Source organism: Microtus pennsylvanicus, chromosome 2 (genome assembly GCF_037038515.1).
Source record: "Microtus pennsylvanicus isolate mMicPen1 chromosome 2, mMicPen1.hap1, whole genome shotgun sequence".
NCBI lineage: Eukaryota > Metazoa > Chordata > Mammalia > Rodentia > Cricetidae > Microtus > Microtus pennsylvanicus.
Genome location: NC_134580.1, coordinates 64,711,401 through 64,735,900, shown reverse-complemented (window position 1 = coordinate 64,735,900; position 24,500 = coordinate 64,711,401). Strand labels below are relative to the sequence as shown.

The 24,500-nt window shown below is 41.6% G+C and overlaps 1 protein-coding gene across 2 annotated transcripts in view; it reads right to left on the bottom strand.

Annotated features, from left to right (window-relative positions):
• Positions 1-24,500, bottom strand: part of Stk3 (serine/threonine kinase 3) — a 212,174-nt gene that overhangs the window by 39,749 nt on the left and 147,925 nt on the right. For both annotated transcript variants that reach the window (XM_075961214.1, XM_075961213.1), the window contains one exon: positions 16,448-16,623. In XM_075961214.1, coding sequence (XP_075817329.1) covers positions 16,448-16,623 — 176 coding nt within the window. The remainder of the gene's footprint in view (positions 1-16,447; positions 16,624-24,500) is intronic.

Sequence of the window (24,500 nt, the reverse complement as noted above, 5' to 3'; positions counted from 1 at the left end):
CACTTCTGAGTTCAATAACAGAAACTGCCTCAACAAAATTAGGGTAGAGTTAGATAGCAGGGCATCCACCATCCTTCTCAGGACTCCACGGTACACACATGTGTAACTGCACACATGTGCACACTCCACACATACCATCACATACAGAGAAGCAGCAAGATTAAACATCTGTTGTTCAGGATGAGATGGCTCGGTGGGCACAGCCGCCGTCTGCCAAGCCTGACCAGCGACTCCAATCCCTAGAACGCGCGTGTGAGAGGCGCAAATCGACTCTCACAAGTTGTTCTCTGACCTCAGTGTGTGCACCATGTCATGGGCACACCCACACACATACACACCTCTGTAAAGGTAAATAATACATGTTTTAAATTTAAAGAGAGAATATACCTAGAACAGGCAAGATGACTTGCTATACAAGCCAGGTGACCTAAGTTCCCCTGGACCCATAGTAGAAGGAGATAACTCAGCAAAGTTGTTGTTAAAGGAGACATGAAGTTACTGTTTAATGAATGCAGAGTTTCTTTGGAGGATAAGAATAAAAATATCCTAAAATCGAGAGCTAAGTAAATAGCTCAGTGGGAAAGTGCTTGACAGGCAAGCATTCAATTCAAACCCACACAAGAAGCAGGCGTGGCGGTGTGGATTTGCAGCAGCAGTGGTGTGGAGAGGAGATAAGCGAACCCCGTGTCTGGCCAGGCAGCTGTACAGCACCATCAGTAAGCACAGTCCCAGGTAAGGATCAACACCTCAGGTGGCTCTCTGGTTTCCAGATGCATGGCTTATATATTTGTTCCTGTAACACAAGAACATACATGCCACCCTGCATACAATGCCCCACCCCATGCTCTAACACTAACTGCGGGATTAGCTGTATGACTATAGCTGGACTGTAGAGCTAGAGAAGGCAGCTACAGGTCAATAAAGCTGTTAAAATGCTTAAAAATATCTATGTTTGGTTTTATGACAGATTCATTTATCAAAAAAAAAAACAATTTGGAAAAAAATCTATGGGAAAGTAAGTCTAAACTAAGTTTTTAACAATTTAAAATTCCCAAAATTTGACAGAAGAAAACAAAATGACTGGTATACACATATTCTAAAATGTGTTCAAATAAACATTTTAACCTTGTGGCCTTTGTTGCTTCTGACACATGGAACAAAGACAGGAAAGTCCAGTGCAGAAGCTCGCAGGTTCTTTTCACATACCTTAGCTGACAACGAGGAGCAGGAAAGCTGGCTTACGGGAACAAGGCTTTCCAAAATGCCGGCCAGATTTGTCCAACTGAGTACCCATCTTTCCCTACTCATCTGCGATAGTCTTGTTTTTTAATATAAAAAGTTTTTTAGATCTTACCAGCTAGAGATTTCATATAGTTTTCAGAAAGCAAAGTCATTACAGGAACAAAATGACTTCCTTTTCTTGACTTGGGTACGTACCATACATATACAAAATTAATCAGCCACTTTTTAGTCAGCTAAGATTTTTCTAAGTACATATATAGTAAGTTCATCAATATAAATTGAATTTTGCTTTTAAATGTTGTGACAATTACAAGCAGGGTTCAGGATCAGATCTTTCACGGAGTGCTAAGAGGATAAACCCGGAGGAAGAGTTAGAAAGGTGTGAGGCTATGAAATACATTCTGTTGATGCTGGTGGGTGTCCGGTTACTCAAAAATATGAAACAAAATAAAACCTGGAAAAACAAAAAAGACTTTTCATATTTATTACTCCGGCACCTAAATACTTGAATAAAGAAAGGATTAGTACTCTGGTAGGGATCCATTTTCTTAAGTTGCTATTAAGCACTATTTAACTGTCCAGTGGCATACCCTAAACATGCATGTCCTAATTCTGTCTGTGTCACTAGACAGCCTCGCACGCATTGTCCTTCCTCTAGTTCCTTAGTTAGTTTCCAAACAGTGACATTTCCCCTGGCCCATAGCCCCCTTCTCCTACTGTGCCGCAGACGTCCCTCCTTTCTTCAGCCTCTGGAACATCGGAGGATTTTCAAACCATAAATAGTTACAGCTATTCACAGCTTCTCAATAAAAACAAAGTAAGATTCTTCTGAACTATTAATACAGTAAAAACATCATCAACTTAGGTGCAGTTTATTACAGCTGAACAAACAAGAAGATGCCCAGGGACGGAAGGGATACAGAACAAATTAAAAGTCCTTCTCATGAGTAACTCTTTGTGTTTAATACAGCGGACAGCAGCAATGGTGGAGGAAATGCTGTTTATGTTTTGATTGGGTGGCAAGCACGCTGTGTTAAACATCAAGAACTGACAGCTACATGAACTAGATAAAATGGCATGCTGGAAGGAAAAGGCTAGCTTCCAAGCATCTGCCGAGAATCAGGAGAAAAGGTGCAGAGTGGAAATCTAAAGTTCCTTTCGAGAAAGGAAACATTAAAAACTCAAAATGTTCAGTTGTTATCTTATCCTAGAAAAAGACTTCTAAAAGTAGAACATAAAATACTAATTATACTTAGATCATGTAATTTCAAGAAAATATGAAAAATGTAACATATTCTAACTTAATGTTGACCATATTAACAGTTCTTACTGTTCTTGGAAATTAATTAATTAAGAAAAATAGTTCCAATTAAATGAATAACATCTAGTAAGACAAGTGTTCACATGTGAGTTTTAGCTATTTCAAATGCAATGCCTAATAATTTAATATTTACACAACTTTTTATGACTGCAATAAAATATCACATCTTCTTATTGCACACATTGTATATCTGTGATCCTTTTTAGTAAATATGTAAAAGAGTAGATAAAATGTATTTGCATTCTATAAAGAAAATATATATAGTCTCACTGAGCTATCTGAGAGTGTTGCCCCCACAGGAACACTATGGTGCAGCCCAAACCCCAGGCACTAAGTGCCTCCATACAGAGACTAGTAACGGCGGGAACTGCAGCCTCCAGGGTGCTTGCTCCTTGCAGTTATGAATTTTCTTTTAAGAATTTTAGCATGAATTAAGATGCTTCCTAAAACTGACGTTTGGAAATACACAAATGCATGGGTCCCACCTACTCCCCACAGAAATATGTTGTCCATCTGCACAAAACATGGAGTCTGAACAGAAGTCCTCAAGGGTGAAGCCCTTCTTCTCAAAGAAGCCGGTTTCCTTATTTCATGCTTCTTTAAGATACTAATATAGGCCAAGCTCTTCCTAAGTTATAAAGTTGACTTTAAAGGAATATTCAGTTGGCTTGGAGGACATGTGTGCAATTGTTAATAGTAAATTGATATTCATGGTCCTGTTATACCATTTTAGTTATGAAGCAGAGACTGAAGTGAAAACTCCCATAAGTATCATATTTTAAAGGTTGTAACTTGTTAAAAGTGATGTGGCCGTTTTTAAAATTCCAGAATAATAAACCACAAATGGAGATGACAGCCTGTAACTAGCCTGCATTTTCTCTAAGTTTCAACTTTTATAAGGAAAATAGACAAACAAGTTATGCAATATTTCTTTGGTATTACAAAGTAAGTTTTATTTTTTAAGAAGCCTCATTAAAGAACTCTTGATGCCACAAATTAGAAATGGAATGTATAAATAATAAGCGTCACACTCTTTGTTTTCATAGCACAACACTAAACACAGGGAACACTTCATTTATCCTTTTCATTATGAAGCTAGACAAATGCTTAACTTTTTGGCCATTTTGGTTAAGTAAAAATTCAACTACTTAAATTTTTTAATCTCAAATTTGACTAAAATCTCCCCTTGTCCGTTCCACTTTAAACCTGAGGACTGAGGACAGACCGCCCTGGCTAAGGCAGCTAACAGGGTTTCTCCTGTTCTGGGTCTGCTCACGTGGAGGCAGCAGGGGAGTGGGGCCTAGTGGACAAAGGAGGCGGAGGCCACCATCCCGCCTGACCATCTCAGACAGCAGGTCTCTGCCAAGAACCACCTCACAGTAGAGTGGCTCTCGCATGGATGAGATCCCAGTTTTGTTGGCTTTACTGTGTGGTTCCCTTGATCACTGAAGCCTTCTTCAGAAAAGTCAGCTCTTTCCCTTTTATGGCATCAGTTCCAACCCTGCCCCCACAGGTAAGCCATGGACACAACACAACCCGTTATCTCCTTCATCTGGGGAAATGTGGGAGGTACCCTATTCTCTGTGAAGGGTTCTACCAGTTCTTCTCTGGTGCGAGGCTCTTCTGCTCTTTCAGCTTGTTCCATTAGCCTTTATCTTCAGAAATAAAGGAATTGAAATTTTACCACATTTACCAAATTTATCAGGACAGGTTTGCAGATTCCACCTAGAAGGTGAGATGACAGGCTCCCTTTCCTGTAGGGTATTATCTCGGATGGGATATCCAGCTTGACTTGAATGAGGAAGCTGTTATGAAAAACGCTGAACCCCCATGGTAGCGATTCACCTTTACCCTCTTCTGTGGGTTAGGGTGATCACCTGGGAGTGTGGGGCTGATTCTGAAACCTAACAGTAAACTCTGGGTCAGCAGGGCAGCCCCATCTGATTGTTGGCTTTCTCTACACTAGAGAGGCTTCTGCATCATTTTGGCCTGGGTTGGAGCCTTGGTCTTCAATCTGGGACCAGCCAGAAGTATCCACTCAGCATTAGGAATAAACACTCATGACCTAATGGACATTCATATTTTAATTTATTCCTTCATCATATATCTAGCAAACGTGTGTGTGTGTCTGTGTGTGTCTACACACTGCTAACTGAAGCAAGTTCTTGCCCTTAATAAGCACTGATGGGCTCAGGCACAGTCTTTTGATGTCACCCACAGATGATGGACAGACATTGAGAATCAGAAAAGTCAGATTGGGATGGATGAACAAAGCTAAAAATAATAAACATGAAGTGTGAGCACAGGTCAGTGCTGACGACTGTGCAGCACCCGTGGTCCACACAGTCGTCCTTACAAGAGCAGTTAGCAACAATTCAGTCTCAAGTTCTTCTGCTAGAACTGAAGAGAAGTTAGTATCAAGTTTTGTAAACCGTTGTCTGTGAAATATTTGGCTTCCTGTTAATAAAATGCTAATGCAGACCATGTGTGGCACCTATAATTCACACATTCATTCAATTTTTATTTGTGCCATAAAGAATTCTATAATGAGATTTCTTTAAAAAGCACTTGCTTTGTATCTCCAAAGAAGTATTTCATAATTGTCTATCTGCCTTACAACAGTTAGTTCTGAAAGTATAACTCTGAACTGAAAGCGAATTCGTGCTAAGAAACTTGGAACTTTTCATGCTGATTACATGCTCTGAAGTGTATCTGCATCAAGGGGCTAATTTAGGCATGCACTGAATTAGTTGCAACTATCTAAAAAGTGCTTATATAATTTAATTACAGTGTGGGACACCAGGGTAAATGCTCAAGGAAATGTTGAGAAACTATTCCTTAAATTTCCTTGAGGTGAATAGTCTCCTCATTTAAACCTAAAGAACACCACCCCATACCTAAGAAATGTTCAGGGCAGCTTTGTTATTAATTCAGAAAGACAATAAAGGTTTTCCCTATGACCTATGAAACAGACCAGTGTCATCAATTTCTCACCCCAATGCACTCATCTCGACAGCACACATCACCCCATCACCCGCAGAGGCTGCGATAAATCTGTCTGCAGCTCAGAGGAGAGAATGTCTCTCCCAGTCGGGAACGGTTGTGAAGTCAGGAGACTTTGGTTTTGAGCCACGACACTTGGGCTTTGGACTTGTGTTGTTGCTAAAGAAATAAGACTCCCTACGTAGCTCAGGCTGGCCTTGAACTCAGTTCTAGCTCAGCTTTCAGAGTGACTACAGGTAGATGCCCAGTTAAGAGTCAAGACTAATTTTAAGGTACCATTTACTGGAAAATCATGCAGCAGGCAGAGTCCAACCTTTCCAAAGGCTTTGACTTTAAAAAGGGTGGAGGGAGAGCACGGGGAAGTCAGCTAATCTAAAATAGACTGTGAAGGAATATGAGCCAGGTATCAGTTCAACCAGGCCAGCAAGCCAATAGGCTCCAACGGGGTCCCAAGAGACGTACCAGGAAGGTAGAGGGAGAAAGGCTGTGTACTCTCAAGATCTGAAGTAATTATGAAGGTATAAAGCTAACTTTTCATTTAAATAAATTTTTATTTATGAAAATTCAAGTAAATACTATTCCATTCCCATATACATACAAGTAATTTTATATGGGCTGAATGGGTTTTATTTCTATATATAGGAATACAAATGTATATACGTAACAACAATTTTAAAAAGAGGCCATGAATGTGAGACACAGCAAGGTGGGGATATATAGGGAAGGAAGAAAAGGAAGCTAGAAAATGATGCAATTATATTATACCCTCAAAAAATTTAAAGTATTGAAAAACTATTACACTGTAAAACACAAATTGATATGTTCCTGGTGTCTTCAATCAATTCTAAAACTTAGTTTAAATCTCATGGTTTATTTCAAGAGGTAAACATTAGTGGATGCCAGTTTTAAATTAAAAAATGATGAATTAGATCGTCTAACCCTTTGATCCTAAAATTCACTATTGATTAACATCTTTCAAAGGTTTTGCTCTAGCGGTCCTTACGGCTTACTGACTATTCAAAATATGTCTCTAAGCAGAAAGCCATCGGAGGCAAAATGACTTCCCCAGACATAAGCATTAACCCAAACATATGTTTGGAGAACAATATATTTGTTGTTAATGTAAAGTAGGCAATTTTCCCTATATAATCTTCTAAGTAAATTACACCTAAAAAGAACAAATTACTGTGAGGAAAGGCTTTGTTTCCTAGAATTCTTTTTGGTGGGACATTTTTCCTTTTACCATATGCTTTAAACATCTTAATAAATTCCTATATGGTGACAAGAAACCACACACTGCACCTGTGCCTTCTATCTTAATTAATCCAATAAGTACAAGCCCGCTTGCTTTAATTTGTAAAGGAAATGATGCCATATTGAGTTTTAACTTACGGATTAATTACCTAAATAAACAGAATTAGCTTAATGTTTCAGTTGATTCTGCCTAGACATAACTATCAAAAAATTCAGAAACTATGCTTCAAATATCATACTGAGAACTACGAAAGCAGAAACTTTACCTTAGGTGGCTAAATGGTTTAAATTACACCTGAGAAACTGGTTTATCACCTGTGGTTCCTAGGGATTCAACAGAATCAAGCTTTGCTGCCTACTAGTCTCATTATTTTCTGTGGTACAGAAATACTTCTCTTTGAATGGAGGCTACTTTTCTTTCCAAAACAGATTATGATTCTCTTAAAAGTAAATGTACAGTCAAAACCCTACACTGCCCCTACAGACCCAGACAATCACATGACACGACTCTGCACACACCGCTCCATCTGTTGGACACGACTGCCAGCACAATTTCGTGAGCTGGCAAAGAATAGGCAAGAATTCTGCAAGTATTTTGAAGTGCAGGCTTCTCATTAATTTTAATTTCCTGTTGGCTCTCTAAGGAATGAGTGGGGAGCGCAAGCACAATGTGCCGCGTCCACTGCAGCCATGGCACATGGACACCTGTAATCATAAACTCTCCCAGCATTCGCCCAACACTGGAGAGTTTATGAGTTTATTTCTTCTGTAACCCATAAAAATAAATCTAAAGCATCCACAGCTATCTTTTCATATTCTGTTAATACTCTTGCACACATCTGGAAAGAGTTGGCAATAATTATTTAATTAATGCAAAGCTAATTGATGACAATGTGCCTAAATACCCAATTAAAATGATTTCCTAAGACCAAAGAGGAACTGAAAGGCACAGTCTCTTTAGAGAGTAAGGACTCGTCTACTCTTCATCAGATAAAGCACAGACAGCAGGGAAAGACCTGGTGAGGGCTGGCTCAGGCTTTCTCCTCAAACCTCCTACAAGGTGGGCTCTGGCTTCTCTTGGGCGTTTAATGTCCACCCACCACAACCTCACCCCTCCACACTCCACCCCCACTCCCGTTTCTTAAATATCCCATCACAACGGCTGGCAAGGGAAAAAGTGAAGGACCCTACAAAAACACAGGAAGACCCTTTAAAGGCTCGTGGTGACTTCAGGGTTCATTCTTTTTCTGGGTTTGCCATTTTTCTACATTCTTCAGAAATGATTTATTTTGTTTGGTTTTCCTATAACCTAGTGGCTCTCAAACTTCCTAATGCTGAGACCCTTTAATATAAAATTCTTCATGTTGTGCTGACCCCCAACCATAAAGCTATTTTGTTGCTACTTCCTAAATGCAATTTTGCTACTGCTATGAATCACAATGTAAACAGTTTTTGGAGACCGTAGGTTAAGAACCACTGCGGTAACAAACTGACTTGCTACCCAGTCATCAGGGGTAGAACTACAGAAGACCTAGGCTAGTTTACACTCAGAGGAGATGGTTTGCTTGTTTTCTGCCATAATTATTTCAGTCTTTAGTCCTTCAGTACTGTCCTGGAGGATTCTTACAGGCCTTAGCTCAAAATAATAACACAGACCAAGTAAATACTTAAGAATCAGAGTAATCAGGAATGCTAACTTACGGTCAGTTTGGGCTAAAACCGAAAACTACATGACCTACTGAATTCCACTTATACTAGTAATTATTTTCAACCCAATTTCTTCCTTTAAAAACACTGGGACTAACAGATGGCTTCTAAATATTTGCTCTTATTCCAAAGTCTTTACATTACCAAAAATATGTCTATTTAATGTGAAGGCTGCAACTTTTGAAAAACAAGATCTACATGTATTTAAACAATCTGGATGCCAAGGATATTTTGGAAATAATTCTAACAAATCCCAAACATCAGAATGGTGCTAGAATAAGCAGATCTGCTTTTTATATATGTTTTAGGCATCTTCATCGACACACTCAAAACAGAACCCCCCTCTGCCGTTTAACAGAGTTAAAGTAATCAGTAATAAAAATACGTTTTATCTCCCATCTTTATATAGTAACTTTCCAGTTGGTCATGCTGTAAGTTCTGTTGCTATCTTATTACATTCAAGAACACAATGAAACAGTTCACAAAAAAAAATCCAAAAGATAAATGCTGAAAGTTTAAAATACACAAATTACATTGCATATAGACTTTAAGGCAAAGAAAAATGCTTCCTAGTCCTAATACATCTGGGTAGCAGGTGCCTCTGAGAACAGCCCCACCCTTCAGGAATCCATTCTGAATATCAAGACTGTAAGTGCTCTCTTATTTCTTAAAAGGGCAGAAGGACAACTTCTAAGTCTTGAAAAACCAAACAGCCTTGCTGTTTAAAGCAACAGTCTATCAAACAGATACAGGAGCCTACAAGAGTCAGCTCTCTTTTGGAAACAGCCTTGAAACATACCATACAGAGAGGACACGGGATGCTTAGCACACTCCCCACTCCAAGGAGTCACATACATGAACATTCTGTATGAGACACATCAGAGAGTGAATATGACCAGATTCCCCTAGTGATCAGCAGCTGGGGTCAGGTGGAGTCTTTCTTGCCTTTAGTTTGCTCCGTTACACTGAAGGAAGCATTGTACCAAACCACAGTGTCCACCTGTGCTTCCTCTGACGCTGTCACGCATGGTCTTCTACCAAACCAGTGTCCACCCGTGCTTCCTCTGACGCTGTCACACATTACCTTCTACCAAACCACAGTGTCCACCCGTGCTTCCTCTGACGCTGTCACGCATGGTCTTCTACCAAACCACAGTGTCCACCTGTGCTTCCTCTGACGCTGTCACGCATTACCTTCTACCAAATGCACTTGATTCTTATCAACTCTTCTCTCCAGACGACCCTTCTACTTATCCCTATTTATGTGCATTTCTGAGGCTGCTACACACATTTTTCATTCCTCAACGTGATGAGAATGAGGAGTGGCTGCAGATGGCAGGTGAAGCAGAGGCTGGGAGGGCAGAACTGTCCTGGTCACTCCCTCAATTCCTCTTAAAGGCTACACAGTCTGTGCAAGTAAGTGGAGAAATCATTCTGCAAGAGCTGGGTCCATTGTAAGCCCTGAAGTCTCTGTCTGCAAGAGCTGGGTCCATTGTAAGCCCTGAAGTCTCTGTCAGCAAGATCTGTGTCCACTGTAAGCCCAGAAGTCTCTATCTGCTGAGGACACACCCCCCTCCCGAGTCCTCCCTGATGTCTCCTACGCTGATGCAAGCTGCTTTATTTCTGTTATATTTAATTACTGTTTTATCCCAAGTCCATACCTCACAACTTACTTTCTTGTCTTTTCCTATCAATCAATTCTACACGATAATCTTAATTGTAGAAAGTTGTGCTGATGTGACAGGATGAACACCAGGACTCTGTGAGCTAAGAAAGGTGAAAGCCCAAGGGCTGACTTCTAGTAAAGCAGCAGGAAAAACAGGAATAGAAAACTACCAATATTTCTCATTAATTTACCTTATATATGCTAACTGAAAACTTGATTTTCTGTACTTGATTTTAGCCAAAAGGCTGAGAACACACACACCTATCAATTTCCATTTTCAGGGTTTTGCTGTCATTGTTATTAAAGTTCACTATTTCTTTAAGTTTAACTTCTCTACTGACTAGCGACACTGAGCACTTTTTAATGTATTTGTCAGTACTTTATCTTCATTGGAGAAATTGCTACTTAGCTCCTTTATTCACTTTTGAAATAATTTTGTCCTTATTTATCATTATCATTAAAATCATTATTTAGTTGTTCATTAAACCTGTCAGATATTAACACATCACCAAATATGTAATCTGAATTTTTTCCCCAATTTTGTGGGTTATTCTTCACTGCAATGATATCTGACTGTAATACACACGTTTAGGTTTGATGCAGTCTGGTTTATCTATTTATTGCTCTACCACTTGTTATTCTGCAGTAATAGTAAAGAGAAAAAGCAAGGAACTCAGAGTCAGGAATCGTCCTGCCTCTCCAGTTCCTCTATTTGCTCCTTTGATTGACTCTGGTTAATTTTTGTGCACAGAGTAAGGCAAGTGCCTGGCTTCATTCCCTTCTAAAGTTTACGCAGCTTTTCCTGTACATCTGTCAAAACAACTACCCTCCTGGGCTATATTTTGGACACTGCATGTCACTCAAAGATGCGTGTGTTGAAGGGTTGGCACTATTGGGAAGGATGGAAATGTGAGACATGAGGCCCAGTAGCAGACTCACTGCTTCTGAGTCCCTGCACACCAAGGGGTCTGAAAGCAATGTGTTTACCCGATCATATTCTGGGGCCTCTAAAACTGTGGGCTCAAATAAATTCCTTCATGTTATAAGTCATTCCCTCAGGTATTCTGACAAAGTGGTCAGAGCTGCCGGACACAGCGCTCTCCGCACCATCGTCAAAACCATCCTGACCACACACGAGGGATTAGCTGGAGGCTCCTCACCACTAGAGGGGTGCATCCTTCAGCCTTCACGCCAGCACCACACAGCTCAGTGCAGTGGCCTTAGCTTCTTTGACTTTCTTTTCAAAGCTAGCTTAACGTTTAGTGGCCCTAGAATTTAGGATGAATTTTTGTGCTTCTCTAGAAAGTGTTGCCATAGTTTGAATGGAGAACATTGAGTCTGCAGACACCCTAAGTCTTCCAACAATGAACAGGAAACACCTTCTCATGCTCTGTTCTACTTTGAGCGGCACCTTGCAGCCTTCAGTGCACAAGCCTTTCACTGTCTAAGGTTATTCTAAGACGAGCGCGGCTTCTGTTCTCCCGCATCCAGAGGCCTCCACTGCTGCACACACCATCTGTGCATCGTAAATGGAGAGCCTAAGGGTGTAGTGCGGAACCACGGGGTCTACCAGAAACCTACACAGACCAATTCAGAGGCCATTCAGCTGCCCTGATCACAGTGATAAACTCCTGAAGTCACTTGAGAAAACTAGGTGAGACTTACAGATAAATCATGTAATGAAGCCAGCCACACCGCTATTCCACAAAATGACAAGCAAATAAAGCCAGGCCTGGGGCACAGTCCTCAATCCCCAAGACCCATTCAGTGGAGAAAGAGAACTGACTATTACAGAGTGTGCTGTGATATCCAGACGTGCACGGGACACACACATGCCCATACACGGGACACACGCATGCCCATACACGGGACGCACGCATGCCCATACACGGGACGCACGCATGCCCATACAAGGGACGCACGCATGCCCATACATGGGACACACACATGCCCATACATGGGATACACACATGCCCATACACTGGACGCACGCATGCCCATACAAGGGACGCATGCATGCCCATACACGGGACGCACGCATGCCCATACACGAGATGCAAGCATGCCCATACATGGGACACACACATGCCCATACACTGGACGCACGCATGCCCATACAAGGGACGCATGCATGCCCATACACGGGACGCACGCATGCCCATACACGAGATGCAAGCATGCCCATACATGGGACACACACATGCCCATACACTGGACGCACGCATGCCCATACAAGGGACACATGCATGCCCATACACGGGATGCAAGCATGCCCATACAAGGGACGCATGCATGCCCATACACGGGACGCACGCATGCCCATACACGAGATGCAAGCATGCCCATACATGGGACACACACATGCCCATACACTGGACGCACGCATGCCCATACAAGGGACACATGCATGCCCATACACGGGATGCAAGCATGCCCATACATGGGACACACACATGCCCATACACTGGACGCACGCATGCCCATACAAGGGACACACGCATGCCCATACACGGGATGCAAGCATGCCCATACATGGGACACACACATGCCCATACATGGAACACAAACATGCCCATACAGACATAAGTTGGAGGATGGTTGCGACGATTACTGAAGCAATACTAATCCATCTTACTTGCTAATCCTTAACTGTGGTATTTTATCCACCACCCATTGTGTGCTCATTTTAAACCATCCAAGAGGTTAAGATTTATTCTGAAACAAGGCAGAATTCTTTGATGCTAAGTATTCTACATTATTCATCATGCTCATGAATGATTTACAGTTAGAATGTCAGCAATCTAAATAATTTATGTATTTTTAAAGTAAATGGCTTAAAATGAAATCCCACCAGAACAAAAGAAATACAGATTTTGTTTTTTTAAGTTCTTTAATGTTGAAAAAATGGTAAACAGTACTGTACTGCTTTCAGGATAACCCATGGGTCACAGTGTTGATATTTACTAGCAATTATTGCTAAATTTATTGAGGCGAGATTTTTAAAACTTTTTAAAAAGACTTATTTATTATGTATACTGTGTTCTGCCTGTATGTATGTTTGCAGGCCAGAAGAGGACACCAGATCTCATTGTAGATGGTGGTTAGTCACCATGTGGGTACTGGGAATTGAACTCAGGACCTCAGGAAGAGCAGCCAGTGCTCTTAACCTCTGAGCCATCTCTCTAGCCTGAGATTTTTAAATATTAATACCTCATATGAAAAAAACCTCAAGTAATAAAGACATTTAGGAGAAAAGCTTTCAAAATTAAAAATACTTTTAATCCCAGGACAGCGAAATGGCCCAGTGGGTAAGGGCCCGGTGAATAAGGGCTCAGGGGGTAAGGGCCTAGGGGGTGAGGGCCCGGTGGGTGAGGGCCTAGGGGGTGAGGGCCCGGTGGGTGAGGGCCTAGGGGGTGAGGGCCCGGTGTGTAAGGGCCCAGTAGGTGAGGGCCCGGTGGGTGAGGGCTGAGTAGGTGAGGGCCCAGTAGGTGAGGGACCGGTGGTTAAGGGCCCAGTAGGTGAGGGCCCAGTAGGTGAGGGACCGGTGGGTAAGGGCCCAGGGGGTGAGGGCCCAGGGAGTGAGGGCCCAGGGGGTGAGGGGGTGAGGGCCCGGTGGGTAAGGGCTCAGAGATCCAAGTACAAACCCCGAAAGTCACATGTGGGAAGTGAGAACCAATTACTGCCTTCTGGTATACAAACATGTACAAATATACACAACACATATACACACAAATATACTCAAAAATAAAAGTGATTCTGAAAGGCACTACTTTAAAATAATTATAATCCCAAATCATTTATCATGATATTTAAAAATGGGTTAATACTACTTAAATCACTTAAAATTTTAAGATATGTATCATTTACATTTTATTTGCTTATAAGTATTATGTCTACTAAAAATATAATTATAAATGATTATAACCATTCCTGAACACTTTGTAGAAGTATCAAAGCATTTAAACTTCCAGAAGCAAAATTCTACTGCAATTTTTTTTCATTAAAGAATTCATCATGAGAACTTAGTCTTTCAAGTTCTGGAAATAAATACATTAAAATGATTTGCATTAAAATGATTTATCTGTATTCTTTGCATTTTTTAAAGAAACAAGTAATAGTAAACCAAGTAGAAGAAATAAAGAAAATGAAACAAAATACACACTAGGACAGAGTTTCACACTGAAGCCCCGTGTCACCAGACACAGATTCACACTGAAGCTCCCTGTGTACCAGACACAGATTGACACTGAAGCCCCGTGTCACCAGACACAGATTCACACTGAAGCTCCCTGTGTACCAGACACAGATTCACACTGAAGCCCCCTGTCACCAGACACAGATTCACACTGAAGCTCCCTGTGTACCAGACACAGATTCACACTGAAGCCCCGTGTCACCAGACACAGATTCACACTGAAGCCCCGTGTCACCAGACACAGATTCACACTGAAGCCCCGTGTCACCAGACACAGATTCACACTGAAGCCCCGTGTCACCAGACACAGATTCACACTGAAGCCCCGTGTCACCAGACACAGATTCACACTGAAGCTCCCTGTGTACCAGACACAGATTCACACTGAAGCTCCCTGTGTACCAGACACAGATTCACACTGAAGCCCCGTGTCACCAGACACAGATTCACACTGAAGCCCCGTGTCACCAGACACAGATTCACACTGAAGCTCCCTGTGTACCAGACACAGATTCACACTGAAGCTCCCTGTGTACCAGACACAGATTCACACTGAAGCCCTGTGTCACCAGACACAGATTCACACTGAAGCCCCGTGTCACCAGACACAGATTCACACTGAAGCCCCGTGTCACCAGACACAGATTCACACTGAAGCTCCCTGTGTACCAGACACAGATTCACACTGAAGCTCCCTGTGTACCAGACACAGATTCACACTGAAGCTCCCTGTGTACCAGACACAGATTCACACTGAAGCCCTGTGTCATCAGACACAGATTCACACTGAAGCCCCGTGTCACCAGACACAGATTCACACTGAAGCTCCCTGTGTACCAGACACAGATTCACACTGAAGCTCCCTGTGTACCAGACACAGATTCACACTGAAGCTCCCTGTGTACCAGACACAGATTCACACTGAAGCTCCCTGTCACCAGACACAGATTCACACTGAAGCTCCCTGTGTACCAGACACAGATTCACACTGAAGCTCCCTGTGTACCAGACACAGATTCACACTGAAGCTCCCTGTGTACCAGACACAGATTCACACTGAAGCCCCGTGTCACCAGACACAGATTCACACTGAAGCCCCGTGTCACCAGACACAGATTCACACTGAAGCTCCCTGTGTACCAGACACAGATTCACACTGAAGCTCCCTGTGTACCAGACACAGATTCACACTGAAGCCCTGTGTCACCAGACACAGATTCACACTGAAGCCCCGTGTCACCAGACACAGATTCACACTGAAGCCCCGTGTCACCAGACACAGATTCACACTGAAGCTCCCTGTGTACCAGACACAGATTCACACTGAAGCCCTGTGTCACCAGACACAGATTCACACTGAAGCTCCCTGTCACCAGACAGATTCACACTAAAGCTCCGTGTCACCAGACACAGATTCACACTGAAGCCCCGTGTCACCAGACACAGATTCACACTGAAGCCCCGTGTCACCAGACACAGATTCACACTGAAGCTCCCTGTGTACCAGACACAGATTCACACTGAAGCCCCGTGTCACCAGACACAGATTCACACTGAAGCCCCGTGTCACCAGACACAGATTCACACTGAAGCTCCCTGTCACCAGACACAGATTCACACTGAAGCTCCCTGTGTACCAGACACAGATTCCCACTGAAGCGCTGTGTACCAGACACAGATTCACACTGAAGCCCTGTGTACCAGACACAGATTCCCACTGAAGCGCTGTGTACCAGACACAGTTTTAATACAGAAACCAAGTAGAGTTAACACTCAGTTTTCAATGTCTAGGCCATGAGATATAGAGTCCATGTACATGCCATGTTAGAGTATATGAGTCTACATGGTTTATTTTGATAACTGAAATGGTTATCATGTACAGTATTTGAGGGCCTACATGTTTCTCTAAATTTGAGTTGATTTATTTAGCAATATTTACATTTTTCTGTAAATACAGCTCTATAAGTAAGCTACAATTAAAGCCATAGCTATGATTACACATTAATACGCAGTCTGTAATTTATAGACATACAGTAAAGAAGAAAGAAAATGTACTCACAAAGTCAAAGTCTCCATCGTGAGGGACTCTCCAGTCATCAGGAAACACACTCTGTGACACAGGGCAGGGCTCACGCACATTCTGATTGCAGTTCTCATGACTTTTGTTCTTCAAGTCCTGCTTATCAAAGTAGTCCATGAAAGATGGTCGTTGTACTTGGGGTGATGTGGCATTTCCTTAGGCAAAGAAATACAGGAGGGCGTAAGCTCTAACATTTTAAAAAGTATGGTATTTATTGAAATGGGGAATTATTTTCAGTAAGTAATAATAAATTTATTCTGGTCAAAGTCAAGGCCAACACAGTCATTTCCTAAATGTAAAATGAAAAATGTGTCCAGACCATATAAATATGAAACAAGTACATAAAGACCCCAAATACTCCTGACTATAAAAACACTTCATTATTTTAATGAAATATTTATCATAATTTTATTATGAAGAGTACCAGTGTCAAGGACAGGACATTTTAAATATTTCTCTTCTATTCACGTTTATGTTTGTGCTGATAATCACAGACATTTAAACTGCTCAGAAACTGGATGGGAGGGCGGCTGATGCTTTCCCTTCATCTTCTATCTGAATCTCCCGCTCCTGGGGCTCCTATGGCTTTGCCTGTCTCCTGAACCAGTTTCTTTAGCTCAGACTGTCCTCAGTTCTGTTTCCAGGTTTACAACTGCCGGCCATCACAGTAGACAGACCTGATGCCAGCTGACCTCTGAGGCTAAGCGCAAGGCAGTTCCCACCAAACCTGCAGCTCGCCCACCTCTGCCAGACAGCAAGGAGCTGAGAATTAATTCAGACCCTCCTCTCCCCAACATGGATCCCAAAATTGTTTAACAGAGGTATTTAAGTTTCCCTATCTTTGATACTTAGTCTCTAGGCATTTTTTTGCCTGCTCCATAAAAAAGGGGACTGAGGGGTGCTACAGCCCCAATGACCGGGCTTCTGGGAACCCGATGGTGACTGTACCGTCAGCACAGTGACTTTCTAAATACAAACAAACTCTACCTTTTTGCTGCTTGGAATCCTTTGATGGCTAATTTTTTATATTGAACGATTACAGTAAAAATAACATTTAGAATAACTATTTTTTTTTAAAAAAATCTTGTCGTTAAGGTCTTGATCAGTAGTTTCTAAACTGGATTCCTTAAAGCCTTAGGGCGTCAAACACTGTTCATGAGACCACCAAGAAGGCATTCTCATCTAACTCTGCAGGTAGAAAGTGAGCTACATTTTACAGAAGGACTTCCTGGGGCGGGGACAAGAGGCTCAGCTTTGTCCTGTCACTTGTACTCATGTTCCAAGTGAGCTCCCGTCACACACTGGTGGTGGCTCAGACATCAGAAGACCTGGGTGACTCTCCCGTCCTTGCTGTTTTGTTTTCTCAGATGAAACAGCCCAGGTCTGCTCATGTGTCACGTTCCTCAGCCTCATCCTCATCCTGTTTACCGTTCTGTGGGGACACAGCAGACCTGCAGCATTGTGAATTGTGACAAGGGTCCCAACAGTGACCGGGCCAATTTAGAATGCACTTGCAACAGTACGCGCAGCTGACGGCTGACCGCTAAGAGCACAGCTGGCTGGAATGGGAACACAGTGCTTTCCGTCTCCAGCAGAGGAGGAAGCAGAGGCAGTGCTTTCTCTCTCTGCCATAAATTCCAGAGCGAGGAATTTTTAACTTAAAAAAGGGGCCAACTCCAATGTGACAGTTTTTATTTTATCATATTGTATTTTATTTTGCTATGTTTTATTATTATCCCTTAGAAGTCTATTTGTTTTCTAATGAGAGACAGAAAAGGAATGGATTTAAATGGGAGGGGAGGTGGGGAGGAACTGAGAGGAGTAGAGGGAGGGGAACCCATATTTAGGATACATTATGTGAGGAAAAAAAATCTACTTTCAGTAAAAGAGGGGTTAGTGAGCTGGAACCATCATGCAGGCGTCTGGCTTCTCTTTCCCTTCCCTACTTCCCCAGGCCTTCTGTTTATTTATTTGGTGTATTTGTATGTAGTAAGTTTGCTTAGGTAAGAACATAAGAAACAGGAGTTGCAGGGCATATATTTGTCTAAAGTATCTCATTACCTTAAAATGATACGACTGTCTCCTAACCCTACAAATTTCTTACTTGTTTCATATTGGTTAGGCAGTTTATTTTAAATGGTAAACCACATATAACATAAAATTTATACCTTATTCCTAATATACATCTGGAAAGCTAAACACGGGGTCATGTAGGCATATCTGCACATCCATGGTCACTGCAGTGTTAACCATGATAGCTGAAACACAGAAGTCACTCAACTGTTGACGTGCAGACTAGAAGCCAAACTGTGAGGAAGGGGGAGGGACTGGTGAATGCATCAGGGTTTATTACTGGCATGAATTGGAAACATTTCATCAACAGTTCCAACAAACTTTAAATACCCTGGATTTATCTCTAGACCTCATCATTAAAATACATATTTTTAGAATTTCCAGAATTGAAATTTAGTTTCTACTGCAATTTCTTACTACAGACTAGGATATATATTTTAAACCTCATTTAGTTTCTACTGCAATCTCTTACCACAAACTGGGATCCATATATTAAACCTCATTTAGTTTCTACTGCAATCTCGTACTGCAAACTGGGACATATATGTATATATATATATATATATATATATATATATATATATATATATATATCCTCAGTCTCAAGTTCCAACTCATTTTATGAGAACAGAGGAAAATAACACATTAAGACTACATTTCTACATTTGCATAAATTCTCGAAAACATACTTGAGAAAAAGAAAAGTGAGAGGTAAGGAGGTAACAGAGAAACCTTTTGCTTAGTATTCTTTTCTCTCTCCCTTCTTCATTGTTCTCACTAAGTGTGTATGTGTCTGTATGTGTGTGTTGCTAGGGAACAAGTGCATGACTTCATATATGTTAGGTATGTGCTTGACTATGTATACCCCTAGCCCAAGAAGAGAAATTCTGTAACAAAATTATATGTTATATGTAAGCTCTGATTTTCATCACAGTCTTAAAATGGTTCACATGCATAGATATTTGAGGACTTTAACAAGAAACATAATAGGAGACCTGAATCAGAGAAGAGGAAAATGATCTTTGGTGAGTAGAACTTAACGACTGAGAAGGTAAAATTTGCAAAGACCAGCCCAAGTTGGTTCTCTCTGAACTCATGATCCTCTTGCTTCAGCCTCCAGAGTGTTGACTGCATTCTTTACAAGTAAATTAAGTATGTACAAGAGCTTTGGCCACACACACACACACACACACACACACACACACACACACCCCTTCAAAACTACTAAGGAAACAGTACCTCCTGAGCAATGTCCCTCTCAAATGGCTCCTCTTCCCCATACTGGCCAGGATTGCACTACTCTCACCTGGCCCCACCACAGATATTCTAGTTATGGTTTGTGCTTTCTCTCAGAACACATGGAATGCCTTTCAGAAACCTTACCAGTACTTAAGGGTCTTTTAGAATACAAGTGATTCCCTTTGTGTGTGGGGGGGCATGAGTGAGTACATGTGTTAGCGTGTGTTGAGGGGAGCTCGGAGCTAAACCCAGGGTTTTGCACATGCATTGTATCACTGAAAGCCACAACTCCAGCACAGTGTAACTCCTGATTCAGATCTTTATATCTGAGAATGGGATGGATGGAAGACCAATGTTTCCTGTGAGAAACTGATATTAATGAAGCAGCTACCAATATGACCTACATAAGCAAGAGCAACAGCATAGGCTTGGAAGGAAGAGAAGAGCATGCATAAGCGTACTGAGTTAATAATGTCTTGTTATAAAATTACCCAAAGGAAAAACCTAATGGAATAGGAACAGACTGCCTTCCTTTATTTGAGTTGAATTTTAGACATTTGGTGACTCTGCAAAGATTATTGGAAAACATAAATCTTTTGTGAAAAAAAAAAGTCTTAAAAACTAAAAGCAAGAGTACTTCAGTAGGAATTTCCTTTCATGGAAGAGTAGAGGCAAGGCAGAAGAAAAGCCAACACTTTCTTCTGTAGTAAGTCAGAGAATCATAAGCTCAATCAGATATAAGCCATGGCAAGAGAAACCATAAGGGCTGAGTGATCCCCGGGATTCTATAACAAAGAGGGGAACTCCTCAGAACTGTCTCCAGCCACAGAGGGTGGAACTGAGCCAGCATCATCTCTGTCAGGAGCTGTTGCCCTAAGAGCCCCTTTCTCGCCTGCAGCCCTTTCTCCACTGTCAGGATGAGATCTCTTCTGGCAGAGTGGCTAGGTGACACAATTCTGTATAAGAGCTTCCAAAGGGTAGAGACGTTGAGCTGGTACCTGTATGGAGCCTTCACCCCTACGCTCTGGTCTCTGGTGTGTGAAGGTACTCCACAGGCTACAGAAAGAGAAACCAGGACACCAACCCAGCCATAAACCCTCGAGCTGTCCAATCTGCGTGATGTGCTGGTGCAACCATGGCATAGAATGGTGGGCATGGTCAAAGTTGGTTTAACTTGAGGCCCAGGCCACAAGAGGGAGCCCGTGCTCTGGATGGCCACGAACACAGACTGGCTAGTTAGAAGCCTAGGGTAGAACCGACGGGACTGGCAGAAAAAAAGAAACAAATAAAAATGATTCCTAATGCGATTCTACTATACTCATACATGGGTGCCTTGTCCAGGCATCACCGAAAAGCCTTCCTGTGGCAGCTGAAGGGAGCAGGTGCAGAGTCCTACAGCCAGACATTATGTCTAAATTGGAGATCTCCAATTGGGTCCCTCTCTCGAAGCTTGTGGAGCCCTGTGGGAGAGCAAAGGAAGACTGTAGCAATCAGAGGGAATGGAGGCTACCAGGAGAACACAGGCGACCAAACCAACTAAGCAGGGCTTGCTCACAGAGGCTCACAGAGACAGAAGTGGCAGTCATAGAGCCTGCATGGATCTGCCCGACATCTTCTGCACACATGGTGCAGTTGTGTGTCTTGGGGGCTTTTGTGGGACTCCTAACAGTGGCAGTGGAGGTGTCTATGATTCTTTCACCTCCTCTTGGATCCTTTTCTTCCTACTGGGTCACCTACTACTGCCTACCTGATCTTTGATAAAGAAGCAAAAAATATCAAATGGAAAAAAGAAAGCATATTTTACAAGTGGTGCTGGCATAACTGGATATCAACATGTAGAAAAATGAAAATAGACCCATATCTGTCACCATGCACAAAACTCAAGTCCAAATGGATCAAAGACCTCAACATAGAGCCAGCCACACTGAACCTTATAGAAGAGAAAGTGGGAAGTACACTTGAACACATTGGCACAGGGAACCACTTCCTAAATATAACCCCAGCAGTACAGACACCGAGAGAAACAATTAATAAATGGGACCTCCTGAAACTGAAAAGCTTCTGTAAAGCCAAGGACATGGTCAACAAGAAAAAACAACAGCCTACAGAATGGGAAAAGATATCTTCACTAACCCCACATCAGACAGAAGTCTGATCTCCAAAATATACAAAGAACTCAAGAAACTAGACACCAAAAGATCACATAATAATCCAATAAAAAAATGGAGTACAGACCTAAACAGAGAACTCTCAACAGAGGAATCTAAAATGGCTGAAAGGCACTTAAGAAAATGTTCAACGTCCTTAGTCATCAGAGAAATACAAATCAAAACAACTCTGAGATTCCATCTTACATCTGTAAGAATGGCCAAGATCAAAAACACTTACGACAATTTATGCTGGAAAGGTTGGGGGAAAAGGGAACACTTCTGCATTGCTGGTCGGAATGCAAGCTGGCACAGCCCCTTTGGATATCAGTATGGCGATTTCTCAGAAAACTAGGAAACAACCTTCCTCAAGACCCAGTAATACCACCTTTGTGTATATATATCCAAAGGATGCTCAATTGTGCAACAAGGACATGTGATCAACTATGTTCATAGCAGTTTTGTCTGTCATAGCCAGAACCTAAAAACAACCTAAATGGCCCTCGATCGAAGAATGGATAAGGAAAATGTGGTACATTTATACAATGGAGTACTACATAGCAGAAAAAAATAACGACATCTTGAATTTTGCAGGAAAATGAATGGAGCTAGAAAACATTATTTTGAATAAGGCAACCCAGACACAGAAAGACAATTATCACATGTACTTACTCATAGGTTGTTTTTAAACATAAAGCAAAGAAAGCCAGCCTACAAACCACAATCCTAGAGAACTTAGACAACAATGCGGACACTAAGAGAGACATACATAGATCTAATCTACATGGGAAGTAGAAAAAGACAAGATCTCCTGAGTAAATTTGGAGCATGGGGACCTTTGGGGAGGATTGAAGAGGGGAGAGGCAGGGAGGGGAGCAGAGAAAAATGTAGAGCTCAATAAATATCAGTAAAAAATTATACAAAAAGAATGCCATAACAAATAGGGGCCACAGGGCTAGAGAGATGGCTGATCTTGTAGAGGAACCAATACTCAGCACTTACATGGTGTCCCAGCCATCAGTATCTCGAGTTCTAGGGTCTCCAGAGCCGTCTTCTGGCCTCCTCATACAGCAGGCACACACAGCGCACATACATACAAGTGAGCAAAACCAAACACATACAATAAGAACAATCCTTTTAAAATATAAATGGCACAGACAAAAACTTAAAAGACATTTAGCACACATATTCAATAACAATACCACCTATTTCTATTAAAGTCTGGACAATAACCCACTAAGTCAGAAATTAGCATTCACACAGAGTTAACAAATCTAAAACACAACTTAAACAAAAGAAGGCAGTCTACTCCATTAGATATTTCTTTTTGGATGACTTCATAATCAGATTTCCATTTAGATGCAAGTGCTTACATATATCAATATTTTCTATTCTCACTTCAAACTCACTATTGGCCTTTAGACTGTGCCTTTGTGACACACAAAAAAATGTTCAAGTTTCTTTTACGTTCTAAAGAGGAAAATAGATTGGGTTTGTTTTGAAGTTAACGGGAAGGGCAGCTGCAACTGCCTAGTTAATGTTTTACTTTACAATTTGAAACACATGCCACAGTGTGCATCTGAGTCTCCAGGGGAAGAAAGAAGATGATGTTCCTCACTTGCTATTGAGAGAGAGGAGTGGACATGAGAACTCTGGGGCCCTGCAGTGCAAATGAGGTAGGCAGTCATATGTGATTGTGGTTGCTATGGCAAACACTTTCTTACAACACTAAAAGGGTAACCACATAAAGCTGACATCAATTTCTCCAGCTGCAGTTAAATTCTGACCCCAGCTTATTAAAATATATTTTATTATAATAATAAACTTGATATTTAAGATTACTTAGTCCCTCAATTTTGGCCCAATTCTTTCAACTTACTTGCTTATATAACCAAAACCCCATTAGCAACAAAAGAAAAAAATAACTGCCACTCATTTCCCTCTGCCCTACGAAACTTTAAAGAAAGAGCTGTTTCCTATCTCATTCATTCCTTTAAATATTTACAAGGATACTAAATTATGTGGAATATAATTTTGCAAAATATGTCAACCCATCATAAGCATTACTATTCCTAGTTTGCATATGTCTTCTAAGAAAACAAGCTTTCATGAAAAGATAAATATGTGAAATTTAAAAATAATTTAAATGCAGTTTACTTGATTTTTTAATTTCTTAGAATGGTGTGACAAAGATATTCAAGTATAAGAAACAAAGTAACAATTCACAGATGTAGCACAGTATACGTCAACATCAAAGGTACTCATGGAATTACCTCATTTGTACTACTACAAGTATTTTAAAATGAGTGCCCTATCTGATTAGTATTTGCCAAGAAAACACATACAAAGTCAGAATGGGATACAAGCTACTAGGAACAGCTTCCCGTAGCTTTATCACAGTGTATTTTAAAATACAAGAGGACACAAAACCCAGGGAAGGTCCAGAGCCTAGCTACGAGGAAGGTGAGAAGTTCAGAAAGAACAGCTGCTTGGAGGCCAGCAGAACCCAGCGTCCAGCGGAGGGTCTGGAAACAGCCAAGAAGGACCAGAGTGTGCACGAAGGCACTTGTGCC